Genomic DNA, 24673 nt, shown 5'->3' with positions numbered 1-24673 from the left:
GTACCCAAAAAAAAAAAAAATGAGAATAACATTTTTTGTCCTTCAATCATTATTTTGTTGTGGATTTAGTTGTTCAATTATTTGCGAGATAATTTAGTCCATCAATTGTTTTTAAAATGACAAGTTTTATTGTTTTTTTCTCCTAAAAAGTTGAATTCTCAACCCCTGCACAACAACATATGATGACTCAACGGCTTAGTATACATGACAAAATATCGGTGCGTACAAGAGATCTGTTCATTTTGAACATAATCTTCATGCCGGTGCATGCAAGAGATCTGTTCACTTTGAACATAGTTTTCACATTGCCAATACTGTCTACTGAACTATTGAGCTAATATTGTAAATTTTAGGAGATTAATCTAAGTAATTGAATTGTAGGAAAAAAGTGTCATTTTTCAGAAAAAAAAAAAAAAAAGAAAAAAAAAAGAGGAAAGAAAATTGGCATACATAATTACATATAGAATGTGCAAGCTAGCTAGCAGTAGAGGTATATGCACTATTCATTACTACAAGCAGCACTTGAACCCATGCCGGTATCATCACAACTATAACTACGCATTCCTTGCAACGCCGGAGAAGAGGCTGCCGCTGCCGCCGCCGCCGCCGCCACCACGACGTCCGGCGGGAAGTTGAGGAGGGCCTTAGCGCCGCGCATTCTGAACGCGGCCTTATCGTAAGCCAGAGCCGCCTCCTCCGCCGTGTTGAACGTGCCCAGCCACACCCTAGCCCCTTGCCTGGCCGAGTCGCGAATCTCCGCCGCATACTTCCCCCACGGCCGCCTCCTCACCCCCCGGTACCGCTTCTTCTCTATCGGGCGGAGCAGGGGCGCGCCGCCGCCCCTGCTCCTCCTCGGCGGCGGCAAAAACGAGTGGGTAGCCTCAGGCGGAAGCGCCTCCGCCTCGTTGAGAACCTCGTACAACACCATCTCCTGCGAATCGTTCTCGTTCAGCGGCAGCTCGTGGTGGTGGGCGTTTGGAGCCATGGGCAGAAGTTGCCTTGTTACAAGCGGGGACATTTATGTGATTATGTTTATGGAGCTGAGGAATCAAAGTTTGTATTGTGTGCTTGGAAGGGCGTATTTATATTAAGAAAATATTATATTTATTCTATTTTCTACTTTCAACTTATATTCTCACACACAAAATCTTGATATAGACATTTGTATTGAAATCTAAATAAAAAAAAAAAAAGTAACTTATCATAGTGTCGTTGCATCAGGGAGGACAATTTAAAGAGTAAGATTTGGAAGTCTATAGTAGGACTCTTTATATATTGTGTTGTTTTGTGGGGTCTTCGGTAGAATTTTATTAGTTTGTGAAAGGAAGGTGAGAGGAAATGAGAGACATTTGTGCATGTAACACAGATGTTTACAGGTCGGTGGGACACCCACCAGCGTACATCACGCCATGTTTTCTCTTGGAAAATAATGGCAAATGGACAACATTCAGGTTGTGTTATGTCTCAATTAAAAGTTTAATTATGATTAATTTACACATCTATGTATATATATTGGGAGTATTTAGTAAAATAGTTGTTAGCTAATTGAATTATTAAGTTTGACTTGTTGATTATATTAGTTGATTGTGGAAAGATGTTTGGTAAATTAGCTGATAACTGATTATATGCAAAATGATTTTTTTAAAAATGATCGAAAAAGCTGTTCAAAAGCTATTTTGAACAGCTTTTTGAATTTTTTTTATTTTGGAGCAATAAACTGTTATAAAAAACTAATTAAGTAAACATTTATATTGACGGTTTAACCAAGTCAAACAAGTGAAAATTGACTGATAAACTAACTATGTTACCAAACAGGACCAATATTACATGCTAAATCTACCTCTCACGATCCAGTTACTTTCTAATAGACTCCAATAATTTTACATACGTCTTGCTCTTATGCAAAATTTGAAGACGTGTTCTGTTCAAATTAAAGGATTACATTAATAATTAGACTATACATTTATGTATAGTATATATTATCTATGCTCAATATTCTATCCTTTTTTTTTTTAATATAGAAAAGAAAATAGCATCTTTTGTGTTTTCTTTATATATTTATACAAAATATTGATTTTAATTTTTCAATAATGACATAATAAGTATTATACACTCTTTAATTTTTCATAATGTAACAATTTGGTTCTCTCACCAACAAACACCATAAAAGTCTATTATTTTTGCTCGTGAAAATGGGGACCAAAGTTATCACTTCTTAAAAAATTAGTAAGCAATTACAAAAAAAAAAGAAAAAAAGAAAAAAAAAAGAGATAATGTTATTTGTATTAAATTTTGTATGATTTTGTTCTTTAAACAAATTGTTTCCACATAGTAACATCCAAATTTTCCATCAAGCTCAAGTTAGCCAAACATACGACTACCTTAATTGACTAGTTATCTAGTAGTTCATATTTGAATTTCGTGCCCCTCGCGTGTTATGAAATGTATGAGAAAACAAATATTACACCATGTTTCTCTCTCTATATAGAGTCGGGAATTTGCGTAAAAAATATGCGAATTAATCTTATTTGTCAATTTAAGATGATAAAAAATTGTTTTTTTTTTAAAAAAAAAAATATAGCGACATTTTTATAATTGCAATTGTGCTTTTGAAAACATTTAACAAAGCATTCACAAATAACTACTGTAATTTAGAAATGAACCACGACACATGTATTTACTTTTATGTGAATATACGTAAAGGTATAAATACAATCTTGATTAAAGAAGGTGCTAATAACAACAACTATATATTGATAAGTATTTTTTTTTTTAATTTAGACGAAACCGTAACAAGTAAATTAATATCCAACATAACACGTGGTTAATTTTTATACCAACATAATAATAATAATAATAATAATAATAATAATAATAATAATAATAATAATAGATAAGTTTTTTTTTTAAAATGTAAGAACTAAGAGCATGGCGCATTAAATTTTAGTATAAGACACGTTAAGATTTATGGAGAAAAGATGGACCTTTTTCTAGAGAGTCGTTGAAATTTTGGAGAACAAAAGTGGATGACGTCATTGCTTACGTAACTAATGGGCTCCCGTGGGCCCAAGTTCACATCAGCATTTCATTATCCTTGACTAGCCATATAATCCAGGTTCATGAACTTGACCAGCCTTTATGTTGTTATATTCTGGACTAGGTTCACTTTGCAAGGTGGACTCAGATTCAAAATACATAATTTATATATTGAATGTTTACAGTTTATTTATTGAATATTCACAATGTATATATACAATTTATATATTTTATATTCACAATTTACATACTAAATGTTCATAATTTATCTTTTACAATTGTGAACGCTCAATAAGTAAATTATAAACATTCAATACATAAATTGCGTATTTTGAATTTCGATTCACCTTGCAAGGTGGACCTAGTTTTAAGGAATAACTTGCCGCCTTTATATATACTCCGTACTATATTGTTGTCATGTGAATTCGATTCAAAATTTTCCAAAGTTTAAGGTTTTATTTTTATTTTTATTTTCTAAAACTTTTTTCTAGTAAAAGATAATGATCGTATTTAAAGAAGGAAAAGTTTGATTGCACGTGGTTTTGAACGAGGTTGTTGAAAATGATTGTCCCATATGAACATGACAGACTAAAAAAAATATTATATTTGTATGTTTTTTTTTTTTTTTTTTTCAAACTATAATTTATTCCAATTCAAAAAATTTAGTAATATAATAGAAAAATAATTCTTTTCAAACGCCCGGTATTTAATAGTTTAAAAAATAATAAGTATATTTTTTTAGAAGAAACTTCCGCCTCATATAATGATTTCATTAGAAGAATAAAATAAAGGGAATAAAAATTTGTGTTCAAAAAAAAATTGTGACTTATAATTTTTTTATTTTTTATTTTTTTAGATCAATCATATTATAATATGTTAGCATGGAGTACAAAGTAGAATACATAATTTGATTATAGGTAATATTCTTGCAATTAAGTCTGTCGTACATAATCTTTTTAATGTTAAGGTGTCTTTGGAAATTCAAAAAATAATTTCAAAAAATTATTTTTCAAGTTTCCAAAGATTTGGATGTGCCTTGAAAATCAAGTCAACTGAAATCATTTTCAATTGACTTGGAAAAATATGATTGTTTTGGAAGAGAATGACTTTCGCCAAAATTTGACGGAAGTCATTTTCTAACAAAAAAAAGTGACTTCCGCCCACAATAATTTCTAACAACAATCACAACCAGGCAGTGCTTTGGTTTCCCAAGAAATCAGTATTTTCGCTGGAAATCAGAGTTTTTTTTTTTTTTTTTTTTTTTTTTTTTTTTTTTTATAATTTTTATAATAAATAATATTATTTTTAATATTATTATATTCTAAATAAAACAATTAAAATGTTTAATTATATAATTGTACTCATTTTTTTTTAAAATGAACCAAACACACCAAGATAGTTTTTCAGAATGCAACCAAACACTAAAAATGAAACTATTTTTAAAAAAATGACTCATTTTTTCAGAAGTCATTTTCTTGGTTTCTAAACACATCCTTATTTGCGAACTATTACACAAGAGATATATTTATCTTGTGCAGTTGTGCACACATAACACTCAAATAGTGATTACATATTTTCATTGTCACCCAAAAATAAAGTAGAATACGCAATTCAATTCTTTCTAACACTCTTTCAATTGAGAAAATTTGTTGTAGTTTCGAGAAAAAATTAAATTCTTTTTACTTGTACCATAAATCATAATCACTTCTACATAAAATCAATAACATAAGACACAACTTTAGAATGTTACACTTTCATTCGTGATACTATGAAAAAAATTGCATTTCATAAAACACAACTTTGGAGTACCTAGTAGGCCAATTTAAGCACATCTCACGATTTATCTTATCCACTAATTTGTAAAACAGAAATGGTGAAAGCAATTTAAACTTATATGGAAAAACTGCTTTCCAATCCCACCATTTACCATTTTAAGACCATTGTTCCTTTAGATTGCAACAAAATTTTACTTTTATTCACTTAACTAGTTTTAACATATGCATTATGCGACTTATTTAATACACAATGTTTGTATTTAAAATTTAAATTAGTTCAAAGTATATTAATGTAAAATTATATAGGAGAAGTTTAATTATTATAGTTGATATTAAAATTAATGTTTAGTTTGCACTTTTCCTAAAAACAATTATCTAAATACTTATTGTAGTTGTTATTATATTAGGTAGTAGATACTACTTTTGGTTGGAATTACTTTAAGTTTTGTTAATTCGCTTTTTGATAGGTTTGTCGTTGTCTTCGTCTTCATTGCTAGTCCGCTTCTATTTTATTGGTAGAGTCTAATGTGCAATTGAGTTACTGGTGCTAGTTTGCAAAAAGAACATATTTGAATCTAAAATAGGTCAACAATATTATTGTTATTTTTGGGTGATTGTTGTTTTTGTTTTATAATTATATTGGATTTAAAGGTGTTGGCTTTGTTGTATGAGTTGCAAACATGAATAACGTCAGAAGAATTGATATGCATTACTTGCACAAATTAAATGCTGAAAATATACCTAAAGAAGGGATAGAGAAGGAACAAAATCATATTATCGATGTATCTCTTTTACTTATATCCGAGAGAGAGCTCAGCTAAAGGGAGCAAATGATGCACACTACCTTCAATCTGATTCGCCCAACCAAAAAGACACTTGAAGGCTCGACAAATTTCCCAACTCTGGGGGAATGAATCCTGAAATCTGGTTTGTATGAAGCTACAATTGTAATGAACTTTTTGCATTTGACAGAATAGAGGGGATTGAAATAGAAATATTGTTGTTACTAGGCAGGAGCCACACTTACCGTGATGGAATCGGTTAAAGAGGCATGCAATACATGCCAATTAAATATCTTAGGAATCAAATATCTTGGCTGGTGAGGCTCAACCAATGACTGCCACTTCATTGTCTCCTATGTTTGCTTCACTACTTCACAAGGTTGATGAAATCACAACAGATGCTAGCCAATTAGATGCAGTTGGTGACTTTAGCATCAAAGAATCAATTTCAAGCTTGATTGAGTTTCGTAGTGACATTGATTCCAGTGGAGTAATTGTTCCTGTTCTACATAATATTGACTCTATTGCTCCGTGAGAATTTGTATGTGGATTAAAGCCAAGTTTATGTAGCAAAAGCTTCATGAAATAACAAAATCATGAATTTTTTTTTTCTGTATTATGCAGTTTTTCAGCTCTCATATGAGGATTTGTTCTGAACATTTGAGGTGGGGTGTGGGTCTTTTGGATCAAGAAAGTTTAATTTGCTTCATCAAATTCTCCATTTTACTGCTAGGGAATAATTAAATATGTACACCCCAAAAGCAATGTGATTCTTTGACGCTTTTGTGTTCTTGATGCATTGATATCACTACATAAAATGTAAAAATTGGTGAACCAGAAGGTAATGTTTAATTAATCAAATTGACTGTATGCAGACTTTAAACTAGTGCTTAGAGAACTTTTGACAACTCATTCAGGGTTGTAATTATGAGTGCACTTGAATTCCAAAAAATATATGGTAACTTCTTGTTCATTTGTTTTGTGTCTCTCAATTTATCTAATTCCCCCCTTCCCCTTTTTCGAATGTTCTTATAAATGACACAATTTACTTTTAAAAATGAAGATATTTCCTAAAGTATCTTATACCTTACATCCTAATTAGTTTTGTTAGATTGAATAAATAGATGCATTGAATACCTAAGTTGATTTCATTATACTAATATTTATATAATCATCATATTTAGCCATTGATCATCCTAGACGAATGTATAAAATTAATCCACACTTATCACGAGGATCCTAATTCACATTTGGATGGATGGATCATGTGTGTGTGTGTGTGCCCTTCAAAATCTTTTCTGACATGTTAAATTTCATATTGTGTGTTTTTTTCAATACATTTTAACATATTTATAGTATATGTTTAACAATTATGTCTACATCAAAAAAAAAAAATAATAATAATTATGTCAACCCTGATTGGATGAGTTTGAACTTAAGACTTTTCTTATCGAAATTAATGAGTAAATTAATCAATAATAATAAATAGTTAACGACATATTCCATTCAGTGGCGGACCCAGAAAATCATCTGAGTAGGGGCGAATATTAAATGATGTTAGAAATGTCAATAACAAAATATCAACCAACCATAATAAGGTTAAAATACAAAATACATTATAAATTACAATATATTTATGAGAAAATATGAAACGTAATCAATTAGATAAAATAATTTGAATAACAATATATTCATAAATACTTTTAAATTTTAATTTCTTTTGGTTAGATCGATTTTTCTAAATTAATTCGAATACAATAAAGTATATTATAAACTTGTATACTACATTAACTAAATGATTTATAAAAACTAGACTAAAAGAACATTTAATTTGTTAATTAAATGATTCATAAAAAGTAGACTAAAAATATTTAATTTATCTTGTGAAGAAATGAAGGAGAGAAGATAATTAAAAGTGGTGCTAATGAGATTTGAACCCATGATATAAGCCTTTTATAACATAAAATTTAGAGTTCAACCAACTAAGCTATTCAAACTACTGGTTTTTTCAACATAAATATTGATTTTATATAATGTTTCATGCTATATATGTGTACATATACATACATATATATAAAGGGGTGGGTGGGGGGAGTGGGCACAGCTACCCCCACTGCCCCCACACTGAGTCTGCCACTGATTCCATTACTAAATTAATGAGTAAATTATTCCGTGGACTCGTGTCCACCTTGCAAGGTGGACCTGAATTCAAAATACATAATTTACCTACCGAATATTTACAATTTTGTAAAAAGTAAATTGTGAACGTTTAATATGTAAATTGTGAACATTAAGTATGTAAATTGTGCATTAACTCTTGTTTTATAGGGTGTGAGGTCAATTATCTCTTATATTTTTCACCCATAATGAGAATACTAATCTAAGAAATTAAGCCCAAAAATCATTGGAAGCATACGTGTACACATATAAAATCAAGGTAGAAGTGTCAAATAGGCCCATCTACTACTAGGAAATGCTCAATTTTCACCACGAACTAAAATAGTGTAATTAGCCACATTTACTAGCTAAATTTGTTCAATTGACTTTTTTTAGCAGGTTACCATCCCATTTATCATGACGTGTCCCGGTTACGCTTAGGTGGCTTGTTTACATGGAATTTAAAATAATAAAAAATAAGAAAAACATACATTTAAAATAATAAAAATAAGAAAAAAAAATTGGGCGATAGCTTCAATTTCTTCTTCGACGCCTCCATCTATCACAGCCCATCCTCGCCATCGTCATCCGTCATCCTCGCCTCCGCTTCCGTCGGTGAAGCTGGCGAAAAGCGCCATGGAATACGGAGTCCCTGTTCTCAACGACGAAGCTTCGCATATGTCTATCACAAATCCCTAATAACCGCTACTTTCAATTTTTAATTGTTCATATTGAAGACTTCTGTATTAGCGTATCGGAGATTGGTCCTAGGATCAGAGTAAGGAGCCTGCACACAAAAAATAGACACCAATAATTATCCTAAATCGTTAGGAAGTAGATAGTTCTGCATCGGATGCTTCGATTATCATGTATTTTAACAATAAATGTGGGTATGCATTGGACTTTCTTATCTGGCCTAATTACATCGTTTCAAATTAAGCAAAACAGAGTTGTTCTCTCAAGGTTCATAGGTTCATCGTTTGTTGAATTGTGGTCTCAATTCCCGACCCAAAATTACCTGCTTCAAGCTTCAAGCTTTAGTTCTCCTGCGGTTGCGATTTGCGAAGAGCAGTGGTTTTCTGGCTGTCAACGCAGATTTAGGAAGCAAATTCCACTTCACCACACGCTTTTATTATACAAAAATTACATGTCAGCAATATGAATAGGCAACCTGGAGGTAACCTGCAAAAAATGTCAAACGAACAAATTTAGTTGGTAAGTGTGGTTGATTACACTATATTTTAATTCATGGCGGGAATTGAGCACTTCGCATTAGTAGATGGGCCTATTTGACACTTCTACCTAAAATCAACTAAATTTTCCATGGTATTTTCATAATTAATATAAGCATACGTGTACGCATATAAAACCAACTAAATTTTCCGTGGTATTTTCATAATTATTATAATACATTAGGAAAAATTTGATAGTACATACGTGATAAGTACACTCAAGATCTATAATAATGCACTGAAGCTATATATGTGTGTTCACTTTTAGTTATATACCCACATATATACTATCAAGTATTTCCAATGCACCTAATAATTATAAAAACATCATTGCGTTTTTTTTTTTTTTTTTTTTTCATTTTTTTCTTATTTTTCGACACTACTTAATTATTCTAGATGGATAAATGAGATTAGTAAGTTATCACAGAAAGTCTAATTTTCATTGGAGCAAGATCCCCTCTCTTTATATATATCCTTAAGAAGTAAGAAATGGCTTAGTCTCAACCAACTTAATTATTCTTTAATTTTTCTGATTATAAGATTTCTTAAAGTTTACATTCATCTCATGATCTCATCTATACAATTAAACTTTTTAAAAAATTCATAAAATGTGTAATTCTACAACCTCTTCCATTTAATAATCTCTTGACCAAATTAAGTAACTAGACTAAAATTCTTTAGTATAGTGGCATGCCTAGCTAATTAAGTGCATTTGCATGCGTATATTGGTATTCAATCTTATTGTTAAAAGTGGTGTGTGTGTGTGTGTGTGTTTATATATATATATATATATATATATATATATATATATATATATATATATATATATATATATATATATATATATATAGTTTGTAATATTTTGTTTGCTTTTGCCTGTTAATATTAAGATACATGATAAATTATTGTAATGTCATACTTATCTATCATAGATGGAGATTGAGCTTTAAGAAATAATGAATGGTTTAGATCGATCTTAACAATATAATACACAAATGTATAATTTTTAGAAATTTCAATTGCTCTCATATTCATAAATCATAACCATAAGAATTGGGTTCAAGCTTTCCGTAACCCCTTCTCATCAATAGACTCATGACTTAGAGCATCCTCAATGGTATATATTTTTGTCGGATTTTTCCTTACCAAGTGAGACTGGGAGAGTGAGGTAGAGGGAGGAGAAAAAAAAAAGGGGGGGGGGGGGGGGGGGGGGGGGGTGTGGAGAAAAAAGAAGAAGAAAAGCAAATTAACCATTAAGTGTTCCCAACGGGCATGTGTAGTGCACACGACTGTTGGGTGTTGCTAGTGCGCGCACGAGTACCATCATAATTTTTTCTTCTTCTTTTCCTTTTCTCCTAGGGTTCACAAAAAATCCTTGTTGGAGCTCCCAATTCAACATTCTCGATCTCTCCTCTCTCATTTTGTCCTTGTCTCTGCAGGACCCACAAAAAACTTTTCAAAAACTTCTATTATAGATACTCTTATATTTAATATGAAAACGTCAAAATTTTCTCTCAACTTTTGATAAGATCTCAAATGCATCGATCAATTAAATAACTACAATTTCAAAGGAAAAAAAAAAACCCAAAATTATAGGCATAGACAAATATACCCTCGTTTGTTTCACTCCCATTTTGCATCAACATAATGGTGTGAAAATAAAAAGAATAATAACAATAGTGACACCCCAAAAGACATGCTTTCAACTCACACCTTTCCTCATCACTTCCCAACCATAAAAAAAAACATTTGAAATTGGTATATACAATCATACTACATTGTTCAACTAATTAAGCAACCTTTTTGCATATTAAATATATTATATTATTTTCTTTCTATCATCCATTCCCTTTCTCTACACTTAATCCACCCAACAACTTAGCACTACACCTACTAGCTTCACTATACACAACCTCTTTAACCCCAAGTCAAGAAACAGTCATCCACACAATCATTGTCTTCCTAGGTGTCTTAGGCTGTCACATTGTCTGCCAACCATTTTTTTTCTCTTTAATTTCTTTGCATATACACATATAAGATGCTTAATTAGCTAGCTTCAACAACATATAAAACTTGGATTCAATTCATTGATTCCTTCCTTCCTAGTATTACAAGAGCTATGAGTACTGCAAGGTTCATCAAGTGTGTGACAGTGGGGGATGGGGCTGTGGGAAAAACTTGCATGCTCATTTCCTACACCAGCAACACTTTCCCGACGGTACGTGACATTTTCGCCTTTTTTTTTTCTCGAATATTTTGTGAGATTGATCAGTGTAATTTATGCGATTTTTTTTTTTTTGTGGGGTTTAAGAATGGTGTACGTGTTTTTGGTCGGATGTAGGATTATGTCCCGACAGTGTTTGATAACTTTAGTGCCAATGTGGTGGTGGATGGGAGCACGGTCAATCTTGGCCTGTGGGATACTGCTGGTAAATTCTTGTCGATCAGTCTCGAGTGACATAGATATAAGTCTCGAGATTGATCATTTCTTGTTTTTTTTTTTTTTTTTTTTTTTTTTTTTTTTTTTTTTTTTTTTATTTAAAAAAAAATAAAAAAAAATAAAAACCTATTGTGGAAATGAATGGTGCAGGACAAGAAGATTACAACAGGCTAAGGCCTCTGAGTTATAGAGGAGCTGATGTTTTTCTGCTTGCTTTTTCCCTCATCAGCAAAGCTAGCTATGAAAACATCTACAAGAAGGTTATCTACACAACAAATCTATACTAAATTTTATTATTATTAATTTTAAGGGAAAATGGCACTTTTTCTCCCTTTGTTATATACTTATAGCACTTTTTCTCCCTAAATTATTTAAGTGGCAGTTTTTCCCCCCCTGATATATTAAATGTACATATTTACCCTTAAAATAAATATTTCATTTATTTTTCTTCTCCAACAAATTATAACCACGATTTGAAAAAATAAAATACATTAAGTGTTGAATTTAGAATATTTTTTTTAAAAAAAAAATAAAATTTTAAAAGAAAGTTTGAATCAACCGTTCAAATTGGATCCAAAATCGTGAACCGACGGTTCAAAATAAAACTCAAACCGCGATTATATATACTTATATGTGAGAGTCAATATAAATGCGGAAAAAAATATACACTATTTGCAAATATTATAATTCTAATTTAAGTTATTGCTAGTAGTTGTTCCGATTTGAACCTCCAGTTCACGGTTCAGGATCCATTTTTTTCCAGTTCACGATTTTAATAAACGGAAACCCAAATATTGGGTTATGTTATGAATCATAATCGAAATTTTTTAATTTGATTGCTATAGTGTTTGGTTCAGTTCGAACCGAACCGTGGTCATCCCTACGTATAAGCAATAATTTGTTGAAGAAGAGAAATAAATAAAATATTTGTTTTAAGGGTAGAAATGTCCATTTAATATTATCAGGGGGAAAAACCGCCACTTCTATAATAATTGAGGGGACAAATGTGAATGCATGAATAACTCAGGAGGAAAAAGTGCTATAAGCATATAACACAGGGGGAAAAATTGCCATTTTCCCTAATTTTAATTTTTTTAAAGATCATATCGAGTATAACCGCATATGATTACGGGTATAATATGCTTGATTATAGAGAGTACTATTTAATTTGCATGGTATATAGTACCCAACTATATATGGTTATATATACGTGATCAATATAATTCACACTGATGATGATCGATTGTGTTGACTTTTTTTTTTTTAATTATTATTATTATTATTATTATTATTATTATTATTATTATTATTATTATTATATTATTATTATTATTATTATTATTATTATTATTATTATTATTATTGTATTATTATTTCTTGATTACAGTGGATACCGGAATTGAGACACTATGCACCCAGTGTTCCAATTGTATTAGTTGGAACAAAACTAGGTAAGATTAACCTGTCATTCTTCCTTTTTATTTATTTTATTTTTTCTTTTACAATTTTGATACATTTATGGAAAATGGATTGAAAATGAAAGTGAACCGAAATCCTAATTTATAGAGTTTAGTTTTATATTAAGTACTAGGTTATGAATTAATTGGATTTTTTATAATTTTTTTATTGAATTATTATATTTTTCAAAAGATAAAAAAAGCTTATAATTTATTTTTTATTTATGATTTTTGTCAAATAATTAAATTAAAACAATGCAGATTTGAGAGATGACAAGCAGTATTTAGTTGATCATCCTGGAGCAACTCCAATCACAACCGTCCGAGTAAGTACTCTTTGGGGATTTTCTGATTTTTTTCCCTTTTATTTTCAAATAATAAAATAAAATAATATTATTGTGGTTATTTGGTTTTCAAAAAAAAAAATAATATTATTGTATTTTTTGAAATTATTAGTTATTACTTTTTTTTCGGTATATAAATCCCTAGGGAGAGGAATTGAAGAAAATGATTGGTGCGGTTGCCTACGTTGAGTGTAGTTCAAAGACGCAGCAGGTAAATATACCGCAATTATGGTATTGCCACATTTAATTTTACTGTCACTTTGATTTTTACTACGTATTTATTTACCGCAATTGGTATTCCTTTAAATTTTTTGTCATTACACCTACCATTTAATAAGGATAGATAACATGTAATTCAATCTTTCTTTTAAATTTGTTTTACAAAGATTAAATAATTTAGTTATAATTATGTCTATTAAAATAAAAGGTAAATGTATATATTTATTTTGTTTAGCTGATTAATTTGACTTAATAAATTGTTATATTATTTCAGAATGTGAAAGCTGTGTTTGATACTGCAATAAAGGTAGCCTTGAGACCACCCAAGACCAAGAAAAAGTTGCAAAAACATAGAAGGCCATGCACCATATTTTGAACTACTACTTCAACTTTGTATACGAGCAAGATCTACACTGATACCAATAATATCGAGTACAATTAGATATTAGATATATCTTAAATGATTGTATTTGATATTATCGATACCGGTACTGATCAACCCTATAGACAAATTATATATTTTTCAGGCGGCATTACTATTTCATATAACAATAATTCTCATACTATACTTTTGTAACATTTTTCTTATGGTTAAATGTATTTTAATTTCTTAATTTTTGCTTAAATTCCATCTAAGAGCTTACATGTAAACTTAATTTGTAGATATGATATAGGTTCTTATTATTGTTTTTGTCATTTTTTAAAAATTTTACTTGAACAAAAAATGTTATAACATATATGCATTAGTTGATGAAAACCCACCGTCACTATCCGCCCCAAGGGTGTACGCCGCCTCGTAACCCTAGCAGGCAAAGGACCACAAGAAAGTAAACTAGTCTAGATTGTCCATAGCTAACCGGCTCAAACCAAGAAGACCAATAGGCCGCTCTCATTGAGAGTCAAAAGATTGACCAACTTAGTTGTGACAACATTCTTCAAAGAATATATGGAAGTTCACTCGTGATATCAAATTGAAGAGTATTCAACCTCATCTGATCTATATGATGACGGTATTGAAGTCCGATCTTGTGTTCAAGATGTTAGCATTATACTATACAAGCCCTTCTCCTCAAGAGTAAGAGTACTTGAGGTTGGAGTGCAATCATTTTTTTCGTAAGGTTAACATACATTATATAGGATAATAGATATTATTTTGCAATCACAAGTTTTATATAAGTGGAATTATCCTTTTTCAAGATAGACACTTTTGTCAAATCTTTGTTATAATTAATACTTAAATGTAGAATCTTGAGTATTTTAAAAAAAAAATTAATACTTAAATGTAGACCACCAATTGACCAATTCGATCATCAATCGTTATGCTGTGGAGCTGTGTCCACCTTGCAAAGTGGACACAGTTCTATGTTCATAATTACTGAACTATATGTTCATAATTATAAAGCTATATATTCATAATTTTTGAACTTCATATTCAACATTATTGAATCTTTGTATTCATAATTACAGAATTATATGTTCATAATTATGTTCACAATTCTATGTTCATAATTATAGAATTATATGTTCATAATTTTTGAACTATATATTCATAATTTTGAACAGTTTTGGAACCGCGCGTATCCACCTTGCAAATGTTATACGAAAATTGCTTATTTCATTGTATTTTTTTTTTTTTACCAACTAGTAAGTTATTTTAAATAAAATTAAAAAAAAAAAAAAAAGGAGTCGTTATATTGATATTTAGAAATCAAATATTTAATCTAAAATAAGGGATTACCATAACATTGGTGTTATTGCAGGAGAGGGACTCTTCTAATTCATTGAATTTCCTATTTCTCTTCATCCATCTATCTAAGCATTCGGAGATCATTAAAATCTGCATGTTTGCCGCAATCGCCCTTCTTCCTCTGATCTCGATCACCTCTCTCCATTCCCATCCATCTCCGATCGATCCCACGCCATTTTATGGTTTCTTAACTTCTTCTTCGTCTCCTTTTTCAATATTTCTTAAACAAAAATGGCATATAGATCAGACGAGGATTACGACTATTTGTTCAAAGTGGTGCTCATAGGAGACTCCGGCGTCGGAAAATCAAACTTGTTGTCGCGTTTCACCAAAAATGAATTCAGCGCAGAGTCTAAATCTACCATCGGCGTCGAATTCGCCACCCGAACCATCCAGGTCGACGATAAAGTCATCAAGGCCCAGATTTGGGACACCGCTGGCCAAGAAAGGTAACCACCCTATCCTACCCTTCCTATATATATATATATATATATATATATATATATATATATATATATATAACCGATACCGTCTTAATATTTATATTTAGATGAGATTTATCCAGTTGAATCTAGACAAATCTCATTCAGATTAACAAGTAAAGCTATAATTATTTGAATTCCTGACTATTCAGGAAACTAGGGTTTTGAAATCAACATGATTCTGTTCATTTTTGAGATCTACATTCTCTAATTCTCATAAACAATGAAGCTTTCATAAATTCTGATATAAAAAATTTCTCCTATTCATAAACGCAGGCAAAATTTCATGGAATTATAATGCGATTGATGCAATGCAGAATTATATTTCATGGAATTGTGATGAAATTGATGTAATGTAATGTATGAATGTATGTATAGGTACCGTGCAATCACGAGCGCGTATTATCGAGGAGCGGTGGGGGCGCTGCTGGTGTACGATATAACTCGGAACGTAACGTTCGAGAACGTGCAGCGGTGGCTGAAGGAGCTCCGGGACCACACCGATCAGAACATCGTGGTGATGCTGGTGGGGAACAAGTCGGATCTCCGCCATCTGCGGGCGGTGCCGACGGACGACGCGGGGTCGTTCGCGGAGAGGGAGAACACGTTCTTCGTGGAGACCTCGGCGCTGGAGGCGTTGAACGTGGAGAGCGCATTCACGGAAGTGCTGACTCAGATCTACCGGGTGGTTAGCAAGAGGTCGCTCGACGCCGGCGACGACCCGTCGGCGCTGCCCAAGGGGCAGACTATCAACATTGGGAACAGGGACGATGTGTCCGCTGTGAAGAAAGCTGGGTGCTGTTCTGGATAAAAATGTAACTTCCGTTTTCTTTTTTTCTTATTAAACAAAAAAAAAAATTGCCTAGAATTCGACTCTTCTATCCTCACATGTACACTAAAATCCTACGTACTTTTGGCGTTTATGGTATGAAAAGATTTTTTTTGGCATCTTTAGTAACATAAGTTAGTTTATAGTTAATTTTAGTTTATTTGATCATTATTAGCTGATGAGTATTGATTAATTAGCTTTTTATAACACAGTTTGTTGTTTCAAAATGTTAAAATTCAAAAAATTGTTTAAGTCTTTTTTAAGAAAGTCATTTTTTTATGTAATATGTTATCAGCTAGTCAAACTTAATAACTCAACACTTTTCTACAATCAATTAATGTTATCAATTAGTCAAACTAACTCAATAACCCAACACTTTTCTACAATTAATTAATGTTATTAATTAATCAAATTCACTAACTCAATCAGTTAACAGCTATTTACCAAACACTACCTTTCTATTTGGTGGGCCATTTACCATTTTGACTACCCACTCCTATGTTCTAATCATAGAATTCTTTGACTTGACCTTTTACGCAAAAATGGTAAAATTATTCAAATTGTTATAAATATTAATGATGGCCATTATTTTGTAAACGCTTGTAACAGACATATTAATGTGTCATTATGTATGCCATTATTTCAGTCAAGATTGATGGCGTAAACATCAATGAAATATATAAAGAGCTTGGTAATGTCAATTCATGTTTAAAGACTGAGACTTTTTGAAATAAAAAGCTTGTGAAAGCTATAAGTATTATCTCGACTTGAATATCGAGTTTTTCTTTGAAGATTTCTTTTATATACACCAGTCAGCCTACATCTAAAAATGTTTTTTTTTTTCACATGTCTATATGCATATAAATGTCATGTTTTTTATCAAACTAAAGGTTGCCTAATAATCTCTTGAAGCAGATAAGGAACCTTTTTGAACTCGAAGTCCCTTACTTCATTATCATTGGAGCACCATTATAGAACCAGAAGTTCCATAACCGCAACATATTTGCGATAAAATTGCTAGCAAAATCTAGTGCTCCCCCTACAAATGAAGTACTTGAATAATGATTGACATATCCTCCGGTATCTTCGAGATACAAAAACAGTACTTGAATAATGATTGACATATCCTCCGGTATCTTCGAGATACAAAAACATGACATTTATGTAAGAAACCATGATACAGTTTTAATAGGCTACTTGGGTACTGTCTGTTTTTGTTTGATCCCCGCAATGCCAAGTCCAAACTGGTTATACAATGTCTTTCCCTAAATGTTCAAAATGAGGACAATAATACTTGTGTTGCACAAATGTTATATGAGCTCTAGAAGAGCCATAAGATTATTAGACATTTACTCTAGTGACAATCCAGAAGATTTGTCCAATCCATTTCTTCAAATTTTTGAAATATATGTAGAACTTGAAGATTGTTATCTTCAGGGGGAGACATGAAGTACATTTACTCGAATCAATCCGGAAGATTGAATGTGAAATCCTGAAGATTAAGTCATAAAAGACTAACAGTTGCGCATTATTTGCAACACATAAATTCATAAATATCATGTACTCTTTTCCTCACTAGTTTTCTCCCATTGGGTTTTTCTAGTGTGGTTTTTAACGAGGCTTATGTATGATATAGTAATGACAATGGGAAAAAGTTGCAAAATAATTACTTAAATGGACAAACCCCAAAGTCCTGAAGATTATGCAGTTTGCGCCCTGAAGGCTTATGGTTGTACTCTTTTTTCTAACTAAGTTTTTCCCACAGGGTTTTCTTAAGTTAAGGTTTTTAATGAGGCAACCAATACAATATATGTTTTTACATAAATCATGTACTCTTTTCTTCAACTAGGTTTTTTCCCACGTGATTTTCCTAGTGAAGTTTTTAATGAGGCATGAATGTATGCTATCCATATACCTTGTACTCTTTTCTTGTCTAGGTTTTTCCCACTGGGTTTTCCTAGCAAGTTTGTTATTAAAGCAAGATTGTGGACAAATAATGTCCAAGGGAGAGTGTTATAAATATCTCATTCATTATGGACATTATTGTTGATTTGTAACATATGTAACAGTTATGTCATTTAGTATAATACTTAATGATTGTACATGTATATATATTCAGATATTGAAATAACAGAAACAAGTGTCTCTCTGGCTTATTGTGTTCTTCATCTCTTCTCTATCTTCTTTATCTAAATTCCGTTGGTCAATATGTTTGAGCTAATAGGCATATTACAACACAAATATTGTATACGTGTGAATGTAGATTATAATCTTAATCTTGGTTTATTGTTTTTTGGTGTTTATATGCCTTTTTTTTCACTTTTTGTGCTAAAATATTGTGTAAAGTTAGAATTCAGAATTGTAATAAATTGAAGACGAACGATTTAGTTTGTTAGACTATTGAGTAGTACAAAAGAATTGTTCTCAATTCATTTAACTTTCACCATTCACCGGTGTCAATCAACACCTTAGAAATTTCTTATAATTTCATATTGTAATACATAGGAAGAGGTGTATAAACCCCTCTTCTATAGTAGGAAGAATTGTATGAAAAATCATGTCTTATAAAAAGTATGAATTCAAATTACATTATTTGGTAAGGATGAATAGAATTATCGAGGAATGAGAATGAAAGAAGTATAAAAACTAAAATGTCTTTGTATAATAATAATAATAATAACAAAGGGTACTTTACTCATTTCTTCCGTTTTTTTACCTTCCCACAACCATTTGAATTGCAATTTACAATTCAACAAAAGGAGGGAATTGTAACTCCGTTGAATTACAATTCCTTACAACCAAACCATGTAATTTACCCGGAAAGGAATTCCAACTACATCCAACCATGCACTGCATGAAATGCATCGTGTACATAATTGTATCATGAAGAACTCCAGAAGAAGTACTTCACATATTACTAGGTACAATTTGTAACGTTCACCAATGCACTTTGCACTTTATAATGTTATAGTCGATACATTTTAAAATTCAAGATATTTATCAAAATATCTCTAATTATTTATTCATAATCATAATTTTATTATTGAACATTAATATTGTGTGGATTAAACATAACTTTAGCATCCTTCCTAGGAAGCAATTAGTCAATTTAGCCATCCAATATGTGTTAAATTTGTTATCAAAGAACAAGGAACTAAATACAAGTTCCATACATAGACAAATTCAGATTCCAAGGGATCCAAGCATTAAAAGATGGATAGCTCAAACCAGCCTCCAACAATCTAAGTATCAAAAACTTGCAAAACCCAACAAACAGTTTTATCTGTCTATAATAAATAGACCATCCGTCCCTAATTGTTTGTCACATTTGCATTTTGCACGATTTTCAATGCAGCAAAACAAATGTTACTAACTTTTCAATTTTGCCCCTCAAAAATATGTATCATTTGTACAAAGTAGAACTATACTTACCTCATTAATTGTCTAGAAATTTGAAAAGGTCAAAATGGTAAATTGGAAAATGTAGAAGGATAATTATGTTCAATTTTGTTAAGAAGACAATATTTTGTGACAAACTAAAAAGGAAAGTAAGACATGTAAAATGGGATGGAGGGAGTACATATAACTAGAACCTAAAATCTTGAATTCATCATTTGCGAGTTTCCAACTTCTTCTGCTCTTTAGCTGCAGCAGTAGAAACAATCATAAACAAACTTGGATTATGAATTTGAAAGTGGGAAAGGGGGGTTAAAAGAATACGAGGCCAGCAGGGTTATGTTTGAAGAGTACCAGCTTTCTCCTCTTCTCGTTTTTTAGCAGCTTCTGCTCTTTCTTGCCTTATCATGGCCAAACGATCTGCAAGTTCAAGGGTAATTAAGTAAATTATGAGTACAAATGGTGACGAGGAGTCCAGTATAGCTAATTACATGTAACGCGAGTAGCTTTCTTAGCGAAATGCAAATAAGTACGTACCTAAATCCTTCCTAGATTGTTCTGTTTTCCCTTGTTCTTGGAGCTTCATGTACCGCTCATGAGCTTTCTGCTTCTCTATCTCTTCCCTAAGGACAAGGAAGATTTCCATACATGACGTAAAATAAAAGTGAGCAAGGTGTACATTGTGTATACATAAATTTATACTAGGACAAGAAAAAGATAATTCACATACCTCTCACGTCTGGAAAGTTCTGAGGTTTTCTCAATCTGCGAAACAGAAAGAACATCTCATAATATATACAAAATCCTCGTTTGTTTTTAAAACAAGCTACATTACAAAGTGAAGAAGAGAGTAGAAGATAGAGGCATGTATCGTACATCCACATTTTTGGCTTTCAGATTCTTAGGCTTGACCAGATTAGGATTTTCAATCTGAATGATGCCCTGTGTACCCTTCCGTTTCTATTCAACAATCCAGTATAGAAGTGAACATTAAAATGTTAGCGGTGCCACAAACTCATAAAAAGCAGAAAATAAATTTAGGGGAAGAAAAGATTAAATTGTCATTGAGAATAAGTGTGCATACTTCTGATTCTTCATCAGATCCTCCAGATTCCTCTTCAGACTCTGATCTCTCTGCTTCCTCAACTTCATCTTCTACCTAAAAACATCGAAGAAATTAAATAAGATAAAAAAAAAATGCATAAACATCACAGATGTAATTTTAAAGACTGCATTTAAGAGGAGTATGGTCTATCTTGGGTTCTTGGCTTTGCCACAAGAGTTTAGAAATAATAAACTTGAATGTCAGAATTGAGTTACAATAACCCACAAAGTGTTTAAACTTAAATCATCCTTTCTAATGTCTTTGCAAGTCACATATCACTGCATCAATGTTTGAATTTTTTTCAAGTGACATTAAAACCCCCTTTTATCACATATGAATGAAGTCAATATATATATATATACACACACACACACACTAAAAATACCTTTTTAAAAGTTCGAGGACGAGATGATGTACCAGCCACTGTTATATGGACACAAAACAAAAGAACTCTTATTATGCCTTCACTCATGAACTAAATAGAGAATAATTATCATAGTTAAAACTCATTAAATAATAAATCCAAAAAATTAAAACATCCATATTTTCAAACTCATATTTTGAAAGTACATGGAATAATACAAACGAATTTGAAATTGTGAATACAATTTAATTCTGAGTTTCGTTATTTAACAGATAATAATTATTAAACAGATAGTCAGATAGATGTCATCTTCATCATCATTTCTAAGTGATTTTACATGCACATAATTACTAATAATTGACTTATTTCAGAACCCACCATGCGGATGACAGTACACAACATATCAGATATAAGCTCAAATAGTCATACTTCTGCATGAATAGTATCAAACTCAACAAGTCACATTTAAGTGCCTGTACACTAGGACTGCAGTGTAAACATATAAATGTATATCCTACCATTTTGTCTCCTACAGATGCTGCAGGAAACCTTTCTCAAATATGTTTCACTTGGCCTTATTCTTCAATCTTCATCCTTATTTTTACCACACACACACAAAAAACCCTTCTCAAGTTTTCAACCATTCTTGCACTCTTGACATTCTTCAACTCATCCTATCACTTGTTCATTGGACAAATGTGGGTATACATAATGGTGCCATAAGTACATAATAAGGCTTGTTAAATGTTAACCACTTAAAAACAAGGTTTCAGCTTCGACTCCTAGTGGGAGTGACTTATTGGTTTTCTTGGTTTGAGCCGGTATGGGCAACCTAACTAGGAAGACCAGAATTGGCAATCTTATTTATGTTGTAAAATTTGGCTTATGTGCTTATCATCATCAAAAATATCATTCCCAGTAGTTGAAGCTAGCTTCTTGTAACTCCACATGTCTCAATGAAATAAAATTTAAACTTTTACTATCACTCCCCACTTCAAAGCTACATCATAAAAAATATATCCAACAGTACTAACTGTAATTTATGTCCTCAAAACAGAACTGCATAAATTCAAAAGCCAATCCAAACACAATACTCAGACAACAGACTCCAATCATCATCTACAACCTCAAAACATCATGAGATCAATCCAAATTCCTTAATAAAAATAATCTCAGAACCAGCCCCAGTATTCATGAAATCCCAGCCCCAAAATTCCTAACACGCAGATCTAAATCCACCCAAAAAAATACATCAACACAAAACAAAAACCAATAAATCAAATTCAATAGTTACAAACATATCAGAGACATACTCATCTCCTCAGGAGTGGAGAATTGGCGCCGACCGGTGGGCTTTCCCTTGAACTTTCCCCTCCCCATGGCCGCTTATGCTTAGCTTTTTTTTTTTTTTTTTTTTTGCAGTGAATTTTCTACCGAATAAGACTGAAGCCGACGACTGTAAGGAGGAGAGAAGAAGAGCTTCGCTGCTTTCTGTGAAAAGTTTTACTGCGGATTTTCACTTTTCCCCTTTTTCTTTTCAATAATAATTGAGTTTCAGGAGAAATCAGAAACCCTAGTAAAGAAGAGTCCATTTCGATTTTCGAATATAAGATTTTTTTTTTTTTGAAAGGAGAATATGAGATTTTTAATTCAAAATAAATTAAATTTTGAATGGTAGTATTTTTTTAGTACTATTACTAATTCTGTTACAATGTTTGAAACATAAAGAATCATTATTATCTTAGGAATTGAACTCATTATCTCACATTTTGAAGATTCTATGCCACTAGACCACGAGTTTATTGGCTTGAATGATAGTATTAAGATTGAGAAAAGTATTGTTAAACTTTAAACTCCTTCAATTGGTAAAAACATATAATTGAGTCATATATATTAATTGAATATTTTATGTGTTAGGTTCGATTAATTACATTTCATTGAAGTTATTTTTAGTTTAATTTTTCAATGTTAAATTTAATATTAGTATATAAAATTTATATATCTAAAAAAATATTAAAAATATTATTAAATATAAAAATTATATTTAAAAATATTAAAGGAAAGAAAAATAATAATTTAATCAATAAAAAATGATTAGTCAACGACAATGACTCAACAAATACACTATACTAAAAAGGGTAAATTACAATATGACTTATTAATAAATATTTTCTTTGCCCTTTAATTGTGTCGGTCTGGTATAAATAGAGATTAGTCTGAGTATGGTACGAGTTTAAAGGTGCTTCCTACAGTTAGGATTTGTTCAGGAGATGAGAATATATTTTCTGTATTTGATAATAATGTCTGAGAGTACAGGGAACGAATATATAGAGATGCTAGATATAATCCTAGTATAACACGAATAATATAGTCCTAGTCTAATATGGATAATATAGTCCTAGTCTAATATGGATAATATAGTCCTAGTCTAATATGGATAATAGAGTCCTAATACTCCCCCTCAAGCACAAGGTTGGTAGCCAAAACATTGAGCTTGCAACGGAGTAAATTAAAACGTACAGACGAAAGAGACTTAGTAAAAATATCTGCTATCTGATCTTTGGTAGAAATAAAATTGACTTGTAATTCCTTCTTCGCGACTTTATCACGAACAAAGTGGTAGTCGATCTCAATGTGCTTGGTGCGAGCATGAAACACCGGACTAGCACACAGATAAGTAGCTCCCAGATTGTCACACCAGAGTTTGGGCACAGAAGGTGGCGCAAACCCGATTTCCTTCATCAGAGAGACGAGCCAAGTAACCTCTGTAGAGACATCAGCCAGTCCTTTGTATTCAGCCTCAGTTGATGAACGAGCCACAGTACGTTGTTTTCGACAAACCCATGAGACAAGATTGGTCCCCAAAAATACAGCAAAACCACTAGTAGATTTGCGATCATCAGGATTGCTAGCCCAATCCGAATCAGAATATGCATGAATATCTAGAGAAGGAGAAGACGTAATCTTAAGACCAAGATGTAATGTCCCATTTACATATCGTAACACCCTCTTGAGAGCCGCCCAATCCGCAGTAGAGGGAGAGTGCATGTGCTGACATAAACGATTGACTGCATATGAAAGATCAGGCCGAGTTACCGTAAGATATTGCAGAGCACCTGCAAAGCTACGATACTGAGTGGGATCAGCGTATGGTACCACGGCATCAGTCTCGACCTTCGTGGTCGGACGCGAGGCAGGCCAGACATATAAACCCCCGGACGCATGCCCCTTAAAAAGGGTGTTCCTGGTTTGAATGTCCTTCACAAAGAAACACGAAGGGTGAAACTCAAAAAAGACATTATTATCTT

At 31.8% G+C, this 24673-nt stretch overlaps 4 protein-coding genes and 2 long non-coding RNA genes across 8 annotated transcripts; 2 read left to right on the top strand and 4 right to left on the bottom strand.

The window, feature by feature from the left end:
- Window positions 1–105: 105 nt before the first annotated feature.
- LOC109171172 lies at window positions 106–19011 on the bottom strand. Its single transcript, XR_002052548.1, has 3 exons — window positions 19002–19011; window positions 16935–16936; window positions 106–253 (listed from the first exon to the last, which is right to left on the bottom strand). It is a non-coding gene; the product is annotated as an uncharacterized LOC109171172 (long non-coding RNA).
- Window positions 354–1086, bottom strand: LOC109171137 (pathogenesis-related genes transcriptional activator PTI5-like). Its single transcript, XM_019320270.1, has one exon. It carries the CDS (start codon window positions 1016–1018, stop codon window positions 500–502), a length of 519 nt encoding a protein of 172 aa, XP_019175815.1. The 5' UTR covers window positions 1019–1086; the 3' UTR covers window positions 354–499.
- Window positions 7995–8861, bottom strand: LOC109171176. The gene is made up of 2 exons (XR_002052549.1): window positions 8769–8861; window positions 7995–8537 (listed from the first exon to the last, which is right to left on the bottom strand). It is a non-coding gene; the product is annotated as an uncharacterized LOC109171176 (long non-coding RNA).
- Window positions 10938–14056, top strand: LOC109171127 (rac-like GTP-binding protein RAC13). The gene is made up of 7 exons (XM_019320259.1): window positions 10938–11200; window positions 11324–11411; window positions 11573–11682; window positions 12810–12873; window positions 13141–13205; window positions 13369–13434; window positions 13717–14056. The coding sequence occupies exons 1-7, from the start codon at window positions 11102–11104 to the stop codon at window positions 13816–13818; spliced, it is 594 nt and encodes a 197-aa protein (XP_019175804.1). The 5' UTR covers window positions 10938–11101; the 3' UTR covers window positions 13819–14056.
- On the top strand, window positions 15121–16574 carry LOC109171118 (ras-related protein RABA1f-like). Its single transcript, XM_019320250.1, has 2 exons — window positions 15121–15638; window positions 16050–16574. The coding sequence occupies exons 1-2, from the start codon at window positions 15421–15423 to the stop codon at window positions 16480–16482; spliced, it is 651 nt and encodes a 216-aa protein (XP_019175795.1). The 5' UTR covers window positions 15121–15420; the 3' UTR covers window positions 16483–16574.
- A 963-nt stretch (window positions 19012–19974) lies between the features above and the next one.
- On the bottom strand, window positions 19975–22945 carry LOC109171145 (28 kDa heat- and acid-stable phosphoprotein-like). 3 transcript variants are annotated; one of them, XM_019320281.1, is made up of 8 exons: window positions 22679–22945; window positions 21387–21424; window positions 20981–21055; window positions 20773–20856; window positions 20627–20661; window positions 20434–20519; window positions 20251–20316; window positions 19975–20145 (listed from the first exon to the last, which is right to left on the bottom strand). In XM_019320281.1, exons 1-8 carry the CDS (start codon window positions 22743–22745, stop codon window positions 20111–20113), a joined length of 486 nt encoding a protein of 161 aa, XP_019175826.1. In that variant the 5' UTR covers window positions 22746–22945; the 3' UTR covers window positions 19975–20110. The 3 variants fall into 3 exon arrangements, with proteins under 3 accessions (XP_019175826.1, XP_019175833.1, XP_019175837.1); XM_019320288.1 differs by lacking the exon at window positions 22679–22945 and adding an exon at window positions 22261–22293 and having other exon boundaries at window positions 21387–21458; XM_019320292.1 differs by lacking the exon at window positions 19975–20145 and adding an exon at window positions 20158–20181 and having other exon boundaries at window positions 20216–20316.
- Between the last annotated feature and the right edge of the window lie 1728 nt (window positions 22946–24673).

Source organism: Ipomoea nil, unplaced genomic scaffold (assembly GCF_001879475.1).
Source record: "Ipomoea nil cultivar Tokyo-kokei standard unplaced genomic scaffold, Asagao_1.1 scaffold0317, whole genome shotgun sequence".
NCBI classification, from domain to species: domain Eukaryota; kingdom Viridiplantae; phylum Streptophyta; class Magnoliopsida; order Solanales; family Convolvulaceae; genus Ipomoea; species Ipomoea nil.
The sequence above is the reverse complement of the archived record's forward strand: the minus strand, read 5'-3'. Positions and strand labels throughout refer to the sequence as shown.